The sequence below is a fragment of the Lacerta agilis genome, chromosome 5, assembly GCF_009819535.1.
Source record: "Lacerta agilis isolate rLacAgi1 chromosome 5, rLacAgi1.pri, whole genome shotgun sequence".
Lineage (NCBI taxonomy): Eukaryota > Metazoa > Chordata > Lepidosauria > Squamata > Lacertidae > Lacerta > Lacerta agilis.
In genome coordinates this window covers 69,499,871-69,515,256 of record NC_046316.1, presented here as the reverse complement: position 1 = coordinate 69,515,256, position 15,386 = coordinate 69,499,871, and the positions used below count along the sequence as shown (strand labels likewise).

The following is a 15,386-nucleotide window of genomic DNA, read 5'->3' as shown; positions in this document are numbered from 1 at the left end:
TAGTCTTAATGACTGCAGTCCTATCAATGTGAAATAATATACTGTTGTGCTTCTCAACTTGCAGCAGTTTGATGATTAGGGAAGTTTATGGGGTGTAAATTTGTTTTCAATGCTTTATTGATCTATATATTTATTGATGGTGTATGTATATTGATGGTTTATGTATATACAGTTGGTATATACAGTTGGCTTCTATCTTTTTAGTCATCTTTTGTATATAATTAGACTTGTATACTGCTTGGAGATTGATTTTTATTTTATTTTTTGTTTTTAGCAAGTGGTTTATAATTTTTTTAAATAAAATATGTGGGTGCAAATTTTTAAAAAAGGCTAGATTGGTGTCCTTACAGTGCTTTTGTATTCCCCCCCCCCTTTTAGCACCTGAGATTCAGTCGAATTGCATATTTCTTCTCTCTCTGATTCCACGAAGATTATTACATCTGAAGTGGAGGGATTCTTTATATCTTCATACCCTGCAGAGTCCGCATGAAATTATCAGAGCTAACTGTGTTAAAGGGTTTCCTTTCCTGTTACAGCAGTCAGATGTAAAATCCTCCACCACTTTGCTTGGATCTTTCTTGTAAGTAGTGGTTTTAATTCCAAATAAAGTTGGGGAAGGGAAGAATGATCTGCCAGCTAATAGATCGTACGAAGACCTTGTCAAATACGAGTGGTGCAGCTGAGGTGGGATATGGTAGAGAGGATGGAAATGTATGACATGACATGCCACTTCTTCTGTCGCACATATATAGGAAATGTGTTCCATAACATGGGGGGCTTTGTATCCCTTTTCTGGACTTGATAGGGTGTCTGGATGCAGCTCCACTAGTGCAAGGACATTTGGCTGTGTAACAGAACTTGCCTTCCTACCCCTTGCCATATGCTGCCCTAAATATTTCTGGGATTTTCTGCAACCCTCAGGAGAGGGGTGAGATAGAGCGCACGTTCTATGGCACAAACGGAAACCCTTGTCTTAACAGAAGTACTTAATTAGATACCACCCTTAGGTTTCTTTTGAAAGTGGTACATCCAGCAGCATTTACTGTTGTAAGAATACTGGTGTATGTAGATAAGGCACTGGACACTTCTTTTTTATTTCAGAGACCACATAGGGGATGAATCTCTATTAGTCCAAAAAGCTTATGCCAGTATCATTGGAAAACTGGCTTGCTGTCTTTCTGGCAACTTCAGTATAAGACCTTCCACAACTAAACCTGGCGTCGAGCCCCAAAGTTGTGACATCCTCTGTAGCAAAGTTATCGTGACTTCTTCCGAGCAAATGTGTGCTGTAAGAGCAGATGTCTTCAAGCCATTTTTAAATCTTCTTGAAAGCAATGTAGCCAGTTCAGTAAAGCTTGGTAAGTTCTTTAAACATACACTATATTATTTTGCTGTCTCTTTTTTGCATGTTGTTTCTGCAGTGTTATTTTACTTGGTAAACACAGCATAATAATGTGAAGTGCTCTTATTCTATGTGCCAGCCAGCCGTGCCTTCTTTCGGGATTCTCCATTCCATCTCTCTTTGTGGTTTTCAGTTGCCCTCTTTCCCACTCCCGCCCACAAAAGACCCTCAAAATTTTTATGGCACCTGAGTAGACTGAGCATCCTTCTGATTTGGCTACTTAGCTGTCATAGCACCTAAGTTTACTATTAGCAGATGTTAAAGTTGATCCAGTGACAGGTATTGAAGCGTGGATATTTGTGTGGAGTTCCTTGCTTGCAAGAGCTTTCTGTCCATTCTTCTGAAGGCACACCTGCAAGGTGTGAAGTATCTTTGGGAAATGAGAGAGCATCCCAGTGGCTTCTGCAACAGGGTCTCATTGCTAACCCCTCCACAGTACAAGAGTCAGTGTTCTGCTTTCAGTGTAACAGATGCTGCTCTTGGGAAATGAGAGGTTGCTCTTCCCTGGTACCCTTCTAATGAGAAATAGGAGAGCAAATAACATGCAGCTTTCTGGGTCTCTACTGTCCTTCCCATGCCTCACTGTAAGGCGAATCCATGGTACTTCTTACATTTCAAGTTATTCAACCAGGAAATAAGGGAGGCAACTTCCTTGTCCTGCCAGAAGGACTGGGCTTGGTAATCAATGTGGCCTGCGCTAAAATGTAAGAGGAGACGCAATATATTCTGTCTAATCTGTATGTGTTATCCAGGTTTTGAAATCTAAACTAGAATGTTGTTGCATTTTCAAAAAGTACTTAATAACATTTGGTCAAAATATTTGTGAGTGAACTTCATAGTCTGTCTTAAATGTTAAAACAAAATCAAAAATTCTTTCCAGTAGCAAATGTTAAATGTTTTTATCTTTTGTGACATGATTGTAATTTGGGGTAACCCAAATTATACATGCTTTATTTAAAAATAATAATAATTTTAAGATGTATAAAATATGGTATTGCACCATGTCGTGTTAACTTTCGTCTTACGATAAATGAAAATTGTTGAATGTGTTGTTTCTGTTACCTGCTCTTCTAGTATTAATAGAGAACATTCCTCTCCTTTGTAAACACCTGGACTTCAAAAAAGATGAATTAAATGTAAAAGCTATTGTTGGGGCTTTCTTAAAGCTAATGGAAGATCCTGACAAAGATGTAAGAATGGCTTTTAGTGGCTGCATCAAATACATACTGGATTCTTCAGACTCAGAGGAAGATTTCATTAAAGAGGTGAATTTCTTAAGTATCTTGAAGCCTGAAAGAGAGAGCAACCTTGATATGTAATCACAATAATGAATGCATATCGTTTCAAATTTGCTGTTTCAGCTCTTCGTTTCGAGAATGAAAGAAGCCTACACAAATGCTAAAATATCAAAAAATAGTGAGCTGAAGGATACATTGATTCTCACAACGGGTGATATTGGAAGGTACATTTTAGTGTCTTCCTTTCTAACTTCTCTAAGTATTCTGGTTTCAGGAGACATATTCTGAGTTATGGAATATTCTTATCAATTACTTTCTTTATGAATCACTTCCCATGAGGCATCCCGTAGCAATTTACAGAACAATTTTGTATATAATGACAGCAAAAACTTAATGCACATATAAAAAGGATTCGATTAAAAATAAAATAAAAAATAAACCAACACATGTATAGAATCAATTCAAATCTGCGATTAATGTCTTTACTTGAACTGCTTGCTGAAGGCTTCAGCAGGTGGTTTAAAGACGTTGGAGAATAATATTCAATATTTTAAGAACATGATAGCATCTCTGTACAGTAAAACAAATGAGAATTTCCATATTCTGTTCTGGCATGAATTATCAAGTGCATTGGTGTTACTTTCAAGCATTGTCTGTCTTTTCCCCCTTTTACTTTGTAAGGGCAACGAAAGGGAGCTTGGTGCCCTTTGCACTCTTGCACTTGTTGCATTGCTTGTTGTCCAAATCGGCCTCTGTGGCTGGAGCAGCATATACAGAAATCAGAGCTTTGGCTGCCACCAAGTCTATAAAGCTGCAAGCCTTTTTCAGTCAATACAAGAAACCAATCTGTCAGGTAAGAAGCCCAAATAATATAGGAAGAATGCATTGGGTTAACCTTTTGATTGCTTAACGTACCATAGAGGGCTACAACATCATGTGCCCCCAACTTCTCCCCTAATGTACACATACTCCTCTTGCCCACTGTGAGGAAGGATTGTAGTTAAGAGTTACACATACTCCAACCCTAACCATGATTAGTGTTAACCATGGCTTGCAAACCTTGGTTAAAGGAGTTCCCTTGGTTGGTGTAGATGATGGTAAACTTAATGATGGTATCAGTTACAGGTGGGTAGCCGTGTTGGTCTGCCATAGTCAAAACAAAATAGAAATAGAAATAGAAAATTCTTTCCAGAAAGCTCATACCAAGAACAAACTCAGTTGGTCTCTAAGGTGCTACTGGAAAGAATTTTCTATTTTGTTAATGATGGTATAAAATGAAAGCAATTAGGCATGAGTGGAGACATGGGTTCTAAAGGGAGTGTGTGACCCTGCAGCCCACTCTTGTCTCTTAGTTATGGCTGGAGACCCGGAGAATTTTGTTCAGTCTTGGGCAAAGACAAAGCCGATTCTAAAGTCAAAGCTGTTAAAAGCATTTCTAAGCTAATATTTTCAGTGTTGGCAGGAGAGTTGGATCTTAATTGTTTTGCGTTTGGCAGGAGTTTTCTGGTGGGGACAACGTTCATTAGCAGAACTGTAAGCGGCTCCAGGTTGTAAAGAACAAAAACCAATACTGTACCTTTGCTCTTTAGTCCGCTGAATGTTTATATCTGGCATAATTGTCCTGAGGTAAGAATTCTAATTTCTGTATGAGAGAAATAACAGTGAAATGTATCTCTCAATGCTTAGTTTTTAGTGGAATCTCTGCACTCCAGGCAGTCGGCCATGATTTCTAACACTCCCGGCCAAAGCAGCGAAGTACAGAAACAAGAAATTGCTCATCAGAGGGAAGCTGCCCTGGACATGTTATCTGAAATTGCCAATGTTTTTGATTTTCCAGACCTCAATCGTTTTCTCAGTGTAAGTTGGTGGTGGTAAATTCCAGAGCAGGCATCCCCAAACTTGGCCCTCCAGATGTTTTGGGACTACAACTCCCTTTATCCCTAGGTAACAGGACCAGTGGTCAGGGATGATGAGAATTGTAGTCCCAAAACATCTGGAGGGCCAACTTTGGGGGTGGCTGTTCCAGAGTAAGAATAAGTATTTGCATGTGTTTCCCATCTCAGTTTTCTCAATTCTTCCTTCATAAATTGTTGGTATTACTGCGGATTGGTAAGATTCCTACATTTTTTTCATTCATTACATTTTTAGTTCACCTTTCTCCGCAAGGAGCTGAAGGTGCTATATGTGGTTCTGCTACCCACATACCCATTTTATCACCCCAGCGACAACTGTGAGGTAACTTATTTCCCCATGCGAAAGGGGAGCTGAGAAAAGAGTTTCCTTTTCCCCACAGGCCTTTCCCTCTGCCATGTATTTTGCCGCCTTCTGTGTTTTTATAGGAAGGGTTATTTTAGCTTGGAGTCTGTTGTGTTTTTTGAAAGATGCCTATTCTTTGCTAAATTAACCCATGAAACTTATTAACTGTAGGGATTTCCCAGTGTTGGTTGTTTGAGGTTTTTCCCATCGTTGAAAAGTTAATTTGTCTAGCTTTCTGCATGTGCCCATTCAAGCCAGTAAGTTTGGAGCTTATCATTCTTAAAGGTAAAGGGACCCCTGACTATTAGGTCCAGTCGTGTCCGACTCTGGGGTTGCAGCGCTCATCTCGCAATTACTGGCCGAGAGAGCCGGCGTACAGCTTCCGGGTCATGTGGCCAGCATGACAAAGCTGCTTCTGGCAAACCAGAGCAGCGCACGGAAACGCCGTTTACCTTCCCGCCGGAGCGGTACCTATTTATCTACTTGCACTTTTGACGTGCTTTCGAACTGCTAGGTGGGCAGGAGCTGGGACTGAGCAACAGGAGCTCACCCCGTCGCGGGGATTCGAACTGCCGACCTTCTGATCAGCAAGTCCTAGGCTCTGTGGTTTAACCCACAGCGCCACCCGCATCTTAACCACAAGCAAATGTGCATCTTCACTTGCACAAGGGGAAGGAAATGAGGTGTCAAAGCTCACTTTGGCTGTCTCTCTATTTTGCCAGCGGACTCTCCAAGTTCTTCTGCCTGACCTTGCTGCCAAGGCTAGCCCTGCAGCCTCCGTGCTTATTCGAACGATAGCGAAACAGCTAAATGTAAACCGCAGAGAGATCCTCATTAACAACTTCAAGTACATCTTCTCTCATCTAGTCTGCTTCTGTAGTAAAGATGAGCTCGAGCGAGCACTCCACTATCTCAAGGTAGTTTTGTTTTGCACTTGGTCTATGAAACTTTGGGAAAATAAGAATAATTAGGTTGGGGGTTATATTGAAGCACACAAATAAGTGACTTATATTCTCAAGATAAGAACTCAGTGCAAGCATATCATTAGCATAATGAATATTTTCGGTAGGCCTAAAATATTCTGGGTTCAAACAAGCCAAGAAACCAAAAATATATGCCTAAAATTAACCTGGTCAAGAAAGATTCTCAGTAAACTGTTTCTGCTGTTTCTAGATCCATAACCAGTCTAGATCGTGGCGGAGCATGTGGGCTAATTGGCATGGGCCTACGATTTTGAGAGTGCCTACTCTGAATCTCCCTGGTAGAGGCAAAGGGGCCCTTTGGTAAAGATTATTGAAAAGAGGCCTACATTTTCCATCTGGCCTGGACCTATTACCAGCTTTGCATGGCACTGTCCATAACCAAAACCAACTTGTGCACCAAGATCTTTTCTTGATGTGTGTTGATAGCAGTTGTTCACTAAAATCCTTGGCTAGGGGTTTGCATTTCTGTATTATCATCTCTTATTGTTGTGCATATGCCTGGTCTGTTCTTTATTTCTTTGTTTTTCATTTGTGTTCCATAGAATGAAACCGAAATTGAACTTGGAAGTTTGCTGAGACAGGACTACCAGGGATTGCATAATGAATTATTGCTACGTATAGGAGAGCACTACCAGCAGGTCTTCAATGGTTTGTCGATTCTGGCTTCATTTGCCTCCAACGATGACCCATATCAAGGACCAAAGGACATCACCTCTCCTGAACGAATGGCAAGTAGCAGTGCCATCACAGTTTTCTTTGTATCGCTTTAGAAGGAAAGGATGGCTTTTGCTGTTGTATTATAGTATGCCATTAAGTATACAGAAGAGAGGGAGAGTTTCTTTGCATTTCAGGAAGAGTTTTCAGAACATTAAAAGGGAGCCTTGTGGGATAAGACCAAAGATCCATCTAGTACAGCGTTCTGTTTGCATAGTGACCATCCAGATACCTTTGGTAAGCCCACAAGAAGGATATGAGTGAATCTTTCAGAAGAGTCCAATATCATGAACAAAATTGAACAGATTGAACAAGCAACTGCTTGTGAGTTTTTTTGCTATGAAAGTTACTAGTGGGAAGTAATTTGTTACGGACATAACATCCCAAGCAGATAAGCTTTGTTTAAATGCAGAACTGCACTGGACCAACCAGGTTATGTTTGAAAGCATGAACTCCTTGATTAAGAAAGATCAGCAGTTCGTTGGACCCTGGGAAGTTTTAATTTTCCAGAGTGGGTGTGCAAAGGTAGTACTTTACCATACATTATTTTGCACATCAACTATATATTTAAAGAGTGTATGTGCTGTGGGGTTCTCTTAGTAATGTGTTTTAAAGTGGAATATTTTCAGAGTATTGTTTTTATGACTATCTAGGCTGACTACCTGCAACCAAAATTGCTGGGCATCTTGGCCTTCTTCAACATGCAGTTGTTAAGCTCCAGCATAGGAATTGAAGATAAGAAAATGGTGAGTGAACTCCGTCTGGGTGGTAGAACCCCTATGTGGAGCTTCATTTGACATGGGTACAATTCTGGGATTAAGGAAGAAACCGGGACAGTGCTAAATTTCTTTGGAGCCTGGCGGAAAAAAAGATAGAAGTCCAAATTCAAAAGAGAATAAAGGGTGGTGAACAGTTACATGCTTTTATCATGCAGCTTGGTTGTTGAAAATGCTTCTTCTTTTTTTCTTCTTCTCAATTGCAGGCCTTGAATAGCCTGATGGCCTTAATGAAGCTTATGGGCCCCAAACATATAAGTGCAGTAAGAGTGAAGATGATGACAACACTCAGGACGGGGCTGAGATACAAGGATGATTTCCCCGAGTTGTGCTGCAGGTAAGAACACTGTGTACTGATTTATGACTACAGCCTAAGGCATTGATGGCCAAACTTGGCCCTCCAGCTGTTTTGGGACTACAACTCCCATCATCCCTAGCTAACAGGACCAGCGGTCAGGGATGATGGGATTGGTGGTCCCAAAACAGCTGGAGGACCAAGTTTGGCCATCACTGGTCTTAAGTGCTTTATTGTGACATGGTGAATCCCTGTGTGAGTAACTGCAAATAATTATGATTTTTTTTTTTTGGATGTCTGTGTACTGAGAAATATATAGCCATGCTCTGTATGTTATGATGCTGAGATTTTTTATTTTTTTAAATTGTCCTCTTTGTTTAGGGCTTGGGACTGCTTTGTGCGCTGCTTGGATCAAAGTAACCTTGGCTCCCTTCTCAGTCACGTGATAGTAGCTCTGCTGCCCCTCATACATATTCAGCCGAAAGAAACAGCAGCCGTCTTCCATTTTCTTATCGTTGAGAACAGGTATTCTAACATAAAACATTTTAATAATGATTTTGGTGGTATCGTACCGACAGTCAGTTTAGAGAAGAGCTGCAGCCAAAATTGTGTATATTCTGGTGTTAAAAATAAAATAAAATCTGTAGTAAGGTAATTTAAATTTTGTGATGTGCATAAAGGAGAAACTTTGCATTATTTGTTTTGCATAATTTATTCTACAAATATGCTGTTTAGTATTAATTATTCTGATAGGTGTGTGGAAGGGCCAGAACTATGCAGAGCCCTGAAGTTTCTCCCCCAAGATACACGGTTACAAAGTCCCTTTCACAGGTGGTGAATTGGAAAGGGGACTTTCACAGATACTTGGGGGGGGGCGGGCAATACAACATTTTCATTCAGGTTCATGGGAAGCCCATGCTGTCTGCTGCTTCTTTTTATTTTAACTTTACTCCCTCCCCCAGCCCCTGTCAGCAGCAAACAGCAGAGCGTTGGAGAGTAGGGGTACAAGGTGGTTCTCTTGTCAAAACTTCTGACCCAGCTTTTATATATCTGAATCCAGTGCTATTTTTCTAGAAAAAGAGGTGTTCATGCTCACCATGAACACCTCCCTCGTTCTCTTAGAATGGCAATGGTGCCCACCTGAGAGGTGCCAGAAAGGAGTTCCTGTGAGTTCCCCCTGGAAAAAGCCCTGTCTAAATCTATATCTGAATACAAAAATAAAATATCTCTAGATTTTTCTCAACTGTAATAGTGTACTTCAGTTTTGCTAATTCTAACCAAATCAGTGAACAAATATGGGTTGGAACAATAGCAGGTCTTGAAGTTTATATAAATAGCTCCCTTTTAGTTTGTTTTTAAATTATTATTATTATTATTTCATTGTACTGCAGGTTTTTTTTAAAGAGATTTTGTTTTATTCATTAGGAATGCAGTACAGGATTTCCTACATGAAATATATTTTCTGCCTGACCATCCTGAACTAAAAGACATTCAAGTTGTTCTTCAGGAATATAGGAAGGTATATATTTCGTGATGTTTTGATATTTAAAAACAGAATGTTCATTTGAAGTTGCAAGTCAGGTGTTGGATATCTATGATGTCCAAAGGGTGACAACTTTCCAGTGTTTGTGTAAATAAAAGTGGCTCAGTTAGCATGCTATGTTAAACCAATGGTTTACAGTGAACATATAGATAATTCTCGCTTCATTGCTCCTCTAATGTGAAGACTAACCGTGAGGCCTGCCTCAGCGTTTTGTCCGAACCAGGAAAGGTGGTTTGTTTTGTGCCAAACTACAATGTGAAGACAAGGTTTGCTGTTGGATTACTAATTATGATTTGTTAGAAGCAAAACAAACAATAATCCCATAAATTGGGGATCGGGATTTGTTGCTTACACTAGAGGAGAAGTAAAGTGGGAGGAACCATGATGGTTATACTAAACCATGAACTATTATTTACCATGATGTGCAAACACTGCTAGTGGGAGAAATATTTCTGAAAACTGATCTGTAAGATTCCCTCATGCTGTTTGTCCCAATGATAGACAAGCATAAACATGGTACGAACAATATAATGTGGCACAGACCACTTCTCTTTTCCCACCAAGCCCAACTGGGGGATATACTCAACTAAGTTTGGAGTGGACTCATTGAAATCAACGGACTTCAGTATGACTAATGTTGGATAATCCCCCGCTGTGTGTTGGTACATTTAACAATGGGTTTGTTCATTGAAACACGTACTCTGATGTACTTTGCCTTAGGAGACTTCCAGGAGCACAGACTTGCAGACAGCGCTACAGCTCTCCATGAAGGCTATTCAGCACGAGAATGTAGATGTTCGGATTCATGCTCTCACCAGCTTGAAAGAAACATTATATAAAAACCAAGTAAGTAAAACTGTAAAGTTCAAAGGCTCTGAGATGGGTAGCTAGCACTCCAATTCTGAACGTGTTTGTTTGGGAGTAAGTACCATTGAGTAGTTAAATAGGTACCGCTCCGGTGGAATGGTAAATGGCGTTTCCATGCGCTGTTCTTGTTCGCCAGAAGTGGCTTAGTCATGCTGGCCACATGACCTGGAAGCGGACAAATGCCGGCTCCCTCGGCCAGTAAAGCAAGATGAGCGCCGCAACCCCAGAGTCGTCCGCAACCGGACTTAACCGTCAGGGGTCCCTTTACCTTTACCATTGAAATTAGCAGGACTTGCATCTGAATAGACATGTAGGATTGTGCTGCAAATATCACACCGTGTATCTAGAATCTTAAGTCCTACAGTGAAGCCACACACACACACACCCGGCCACATTGTTAATTCTGATCTTTATCCAAATAGACTTCTTTTGCTCCCACCAAAGAAAGAGAGTATTTCTATTTTATCCAGGGTTCCAAAGCACTCAATCATTTGTAGTATAATGTCTGTTTCTTCCTTTCTCTTGTCAGCATCTCTGAGAAAGGTGATCTATGCTAGATAAATTATGTGATATTCAGTTACCAGTCACACAGTAAAGGAGCTTGTCGTTTTCAGTGTCAGCCTGACAAGAGAAGAGAGATTTGTTGTGTGTGGTGCATTCTTTATCCTTGGCTTTTTAAAGTATCTGTTTCTTAATTCCACCTTAATGTGCACAGTTGTACTCGCAGAGTAATTACTGGACAATAGGGAGCATTCCCCCACACATTCTCTAATGTTCGCCTTTTGTTTTTGAGACCTTTCATTGGATTGCCCAGCACTGATTTAGCTTGGATAAGAGAGACAGAGAGAGAGAGCTCCTTTAGTAACTTGTGGAGGATACCGAGCATTTAGATCTATTCTAATCTGTTTTCTGGCCTGGATTCAAGATGGAAACCACTTTGGTTGCCCTTTTGGATGATTCATTCTGTGCACTCAGAAATGTTAACCCCACATGCTACAGTCAGAGACCCTTGACAGCCACTGAGGTGATGGGCAAGCCATAAATTTAAAGCACATGACTCTTACCCAAAGAATCCTGGGAATTGTAGTTTATCCCCTCCCAGTTCCTAGGATTCTTTGGGTGAAGTCATGTACTTTAAATGTACAGTGGTACCTCGGTTTTCAAAGGGTCTCGAAAGTCGAATGTTTCGGTTTTCGAACGCCGAAAACCCGGAAGTAAATGCTTCGGTTTTCAAACACTTTTCAGAAATCGAACATGCCACACGGCTTCTGTATTGAGTTTTCCGGAAGTAAATGCATCCAAAAGTAAATGCTTCGGTTTTCAAACGTTTCGGAACTCAAATGGTCTTCCAGAGCAGATTATGTTCGAAAACTGAGGTACTGCTGCATAGTGTGTACATAGCCTGAGTTGGATGGGTTAATAACTGACCTGGTATAAGGGCCCCATCTTGTGTCTATTTCATTCGGTGTCTAGGGCCTAGGTTTTCTGGAAAACACGATAAGTTTGTAGCATTAACTGTACTGAGTTTTTATTTTCCTTATAACTGTGCTACATAAAAAGAAGACATTAATAATTACACCTGCATCTGTACTAGAATTGTGCTTAGATGTTCTAAATGTTTTATTGCTTGTGTGTTTGCTTGCCCTTTAGGAGGAAGGCTGGTATATGAATTAAATAAATAACAAAAAATTAATACGGTATCACATTGGAATATGAAGTATGCATGTATAACTTGCTCTCCCCTCCCCCCCTTAGGAGAGGCTGATAAAATATGCAACAGATAGCGAAACTGTGGAGCCAGTTATTTCCCAACTGGTGACTGCCCTTCTAATTGGCTGCCAGGATGTGAATTCTCATGCCCGGCTGCTTTGTGGAGAATGTTTAGGTGAACTTGGAGCTATAGATCCAGGCAGGCTGGACTTCTCAACAAGCAACAACCAAGGAAAAGGGCTTACATTTGTGGTAAGGAATTCTAATACTGGCATCTCATGTTGTAGGTATCTTTGTATCAAGACAAGGAGAAATCGGTAGCTGTATAGGGTTGCATGCGATGCTGCTGCTCTGCTCACACAACATACAGTACTCCTGAATGAACATTTTTTGTATGTGGCGGTTTCTCACTAAAGGATGAAGGGGGTCCTTTCCCAGCTTCATATCATAGGAATGGGGGAGCTGCTGTAGTCCAGGGGTCAGCAACCTTTTTCAGCCGTGGGCCGGTCCACCGTCCCTCAGACCATGTGGTGGGCTGGACTATATTTTGAAAAATATATATGAATGAATTCCTATGCCCCACAAATAACCCAGAGATGCATTTTAAATAAATGCACACATTCTACTCATGTAAAAACACACTGATTCCTGGACTGTCCGCGGGCCGGATTGAGAAGGTGATAGGGCCGCATCCGGCCCACGGGCCTTAGGTTGCATACCCCCACGTGTAGTCTGTTACCATCCTTCCTTGCCCCTTCTTGGGCTGCTCTGGGTCGGTAGCGTGATCACTTGTTTTGCTGTGCCTTTGCTGAATGCCTATGCCCCAAGCGTTATGACTCTCATTGAAAGTCACGGTGTGACTTCAGTGACCCTTGAGGACTCCCAGCCCCCATCATTTCTTAATCCCAATTTAAAACTAGATTTTGGTAGTGACCAGGCAAGGAAATCAACAAAGCAGCTCACCTAAGAAATCTTACTGCTTTCCCCTAAGACTGGTGTAGAAGATCTAGATTTTGCTTATGGATTATTCATGGAGTTGACAAGAGCATTCCTTGCTTATGCTGATAACGTCCGGGCTCAAGATTCTGCATCATATGCCATTCAGGTAAGGAAGGTTTGTTTGATAAAACAGTATTGACAACTGCCTTTTTACCAAAAAGAAAAAAGGTGCTTGAGATTGATCTGGCCCTTGGAGCCAGAAAGGTTTCAACACCCTCTTTTATTGGCTTAAGTAGCTTCAGCTGGGAGCTTCAATCCAAATACCAATTGCAGAAAACCTTTGCTTCACGATAATTACTGTTCAAAATGTGGTTTGCATCTCTCATTTGAAAGCAACCTATTTTTTTTTAATATGTATATAAATTGCCCATCATTTGTCTATATCAGATAACCACATTTTCTTCATTGCTTCAGATGCCGTGTCAAGATTTATCTTTTTGCCCAGGCTTCTCCTGGACCCTGTTTTATGTGTTTGAATCTGTTTCATTTGCTTTTACATGCTTTTAGGTTGTGTTTTGTTTTCATGATATATTGTTTGTTTTTTAGACTGTTGTATTTTTTTTTTAAAAAAATAGTAACATGATACAAATGCTTTTAAATAAATGAATGTATTAAAATGGTATAAAGATTGCAAATATGGTGGTGAGTGTCGTCTGGAGGAGGAAAAACTTAAATACGTAGCAGAGTTCCCAAAAAATAACCAGAGGCAATTGTACTTCATCCAGCAGAGCTTTTACTGCTACTGAAGGCAAATGAGCATAATGGCCACAAATCCAATACATTCAGAACTGGCACAGTCCATAAGAAATGCAGTTGCAGCAGACTTAACTTAAACCTAACTTATAATAAGACTAAACCTTAACACTATGAAATATAGAACACCACACCAGAACAAAGAGATAGAAAGAGAAAGTGAGTGAAACCCAGGCTCCTCCTGCCTGACTGTAATAGTCAGCATGATCTTGAAAGAAAGGATAACAGAACCAGTTTAAACCAGCTGTACTCAGCTTCCCAGAAGGAATAACCCAAACATCAGAAACCTTCTGCCTGTTTCTTTCACATAGAAAGAAACCTTCTAGAACCCTCCTGAACTAATCAGAATAGGAAAAATCTTTACACATCAGACCAATACTTTCTGTACTAAGAAATGCAAAATAACAGTGAGAAAGGTAATTGGGAGTGGTGAAGAGGACGGGCCACCTGAGGTACAGTCCTGACAGCCAGACCATGGTCTTAAACTGGACTACAGGTAGTGCGTCTAGCATGAATGAAGCAATGGAAGTTTTCATCTTCTGTTTCATTGCTTAAGAATAATTCATGTTGAATAGTTTATTCTTTACAGTGCAAATGTATTCATGTAAAACTTGCTCTCTCTCTTTTTAGGAGTTGCTTTCTATCTATGATTGTAGGGAGACATCCACTGACAGCTCAGGAGGCAAGCTATGGAAAATGTTTCCTGATCATATTCAGGAAATATTGGAACCTCATTTAAGTACACGGTATGTGTGATGACCGCATCCCAGCCAAGTCTTGGGGTGCTGTTTGAGTACTCACTGCCACCAGATAAGAGATTAATTATTATTTACCAGGCTAACCCTTCTCAGACATCCTCCAAAAGGCCCCCAGGGTCTCTCTGAAGCTTCCTTGGGTAGCATGATATTAAAGCTTTAGGCTTGAGAGTGTTTATAATAGGCTGAGACCACACCAGGTTTACGAAACAAGGAACAAGTTTAATAAGATGAAAAAGACAGTACAGTCATACCTTGGAAGTTGAATGGAATCCGTTCCGGAAGTCCGTTTGACTTCCAAAACATTTGAAAACCAAATTGCGGCTTCTGATTCCGGCAGCCAATCAGAAGCCGCGGAAGCCCCATTGGACGTTCAGCTTCCAAAAATAGTTCGCAAACTGGAACAGCCACTTGTGAGTTTGCAATGTTCTGAAGCCAAAACATTCGGGAACTAAGCTGTTTGAAAACCATGGTACAACTGTGTAAGACAAGCAAATATTACAACAAAAGAAAATTGAGGCCCCCAAATTACAAAAACCCCAAATATTCCCTTTGGAGCTGAAACAAATCAAAATTGGATAAACACGACACACTTGTCAAATGCTTAAGTAGCCCCTAGACTCACCAAGCTTGCAAGGAGGCCTCTTGTTTCTGGAAGCCTTCCTTCGAAGCTCATCAAAACATCTGCAGATCACATCAGTTTCTCTTTATTTACCCCCACTTGGCCACCCACATGCTTATATAGCTTCCCCATGTCTATTATGTGCCACTGCTCTTGGATTATAGGCTCAAGGAAGTTTAGAGCTCCTGCGTTTACTTCCCTCAAAGAGAGATGTGCAGTTAGTCACATCAGTAATGGTGGACACCTATGCCTAGAACACTGTTTCATTGGTCTTCCTTTTCTGTTGAGCTAACACATACCAACAAGCTTTGGAAATTTTGTTTACAGATACAAGAGTTACCAGAAGGCCATAAACTGGACTAAGGTTAAGAAGCCCATTTACTTAAGCAAATTAGGCAAAAATTTTGCAGACTGGTCAGCAACCTGGGCTGGTTACCTTATAACTAAGGTAAGAATAATGAGCACATACCTCA

General features: G+C 40.6%; 1 protein-coding gene across 3 annotated transcripts in view; it reads left to right on the top strand.

Annotated features, from left to right (window-relative positions):
• The window catches only part of ATR (ATR serine/threonine kinase), a 48,222-nt gene that overhangs the window by 12,141 nt on the left and 20,695 nt on the right, over window positions 1-15,386 (top strand). The window contains exons 9-25 of one of the 3 annotated variants that reach the window (XM_033150379.1): window positions 379-580; window positions 1,102-1,358; window positions 2,477-2,667; window positions 2,764-2,864; window positions 3,322-3,493; window positions 4,327-4,497; window positions 5,619-5,813; window positions 6,422-6,607; window positions 7,247-7,339; window positions 7,576-7,706; window positions 8,046-8,189; window positions 9,090-9,183; window positions 9,928-10,053; window positions 11,830-12,036; window positions 12,776-12,889; window positions 14,167-14,282; window positions 15,241-15,361. In XM_033150379.1, coding sequence (XP_033006270.1) covers window positions 379-580; window positions 1,102-1,358; window positions 2,477-2,667; window positions 2,764-2,864; window positions 3,322-3,493; window positions 4,327-4,497; window positions 5,619-5,813; window positions 6,422-6,607; window positions 7,247-7,339; window positions 7,576-7,706; window positions 8,046-8,189; window positions 9,090-9,183; window positions 9,928-10,053; window positions 11,830-12,036; window positions 12,776-12,889; window positions 14,167-14,282; window positions 15,241-15,361 — 2,621 coding nt within the window. The remainder of the gene's footprint in view (window positions 1-378; window positions 581-1,101; window positions 1,359-2,476; window positions 2,668-2,763; window positions 2,865-3,321; window positions 3,494-4,326; window positions 4,498-5,618; window positions 5,814-6,421; window positions 6,608-7,246; window positions 7,340-7,575; window positions 7,707-8,045; window positions 8,190-9,089; window positions 9,184-9,927; window positions 10,054-11,829; window positions 12,037-12,775; window positions 12,890-14,166; window positions 14,283-15,240; window positions 15,362-15,386) is intronic. The other 2 variants (XM_033150378.1, XM_033150377.1) reach the window with 2 other exon arrangements.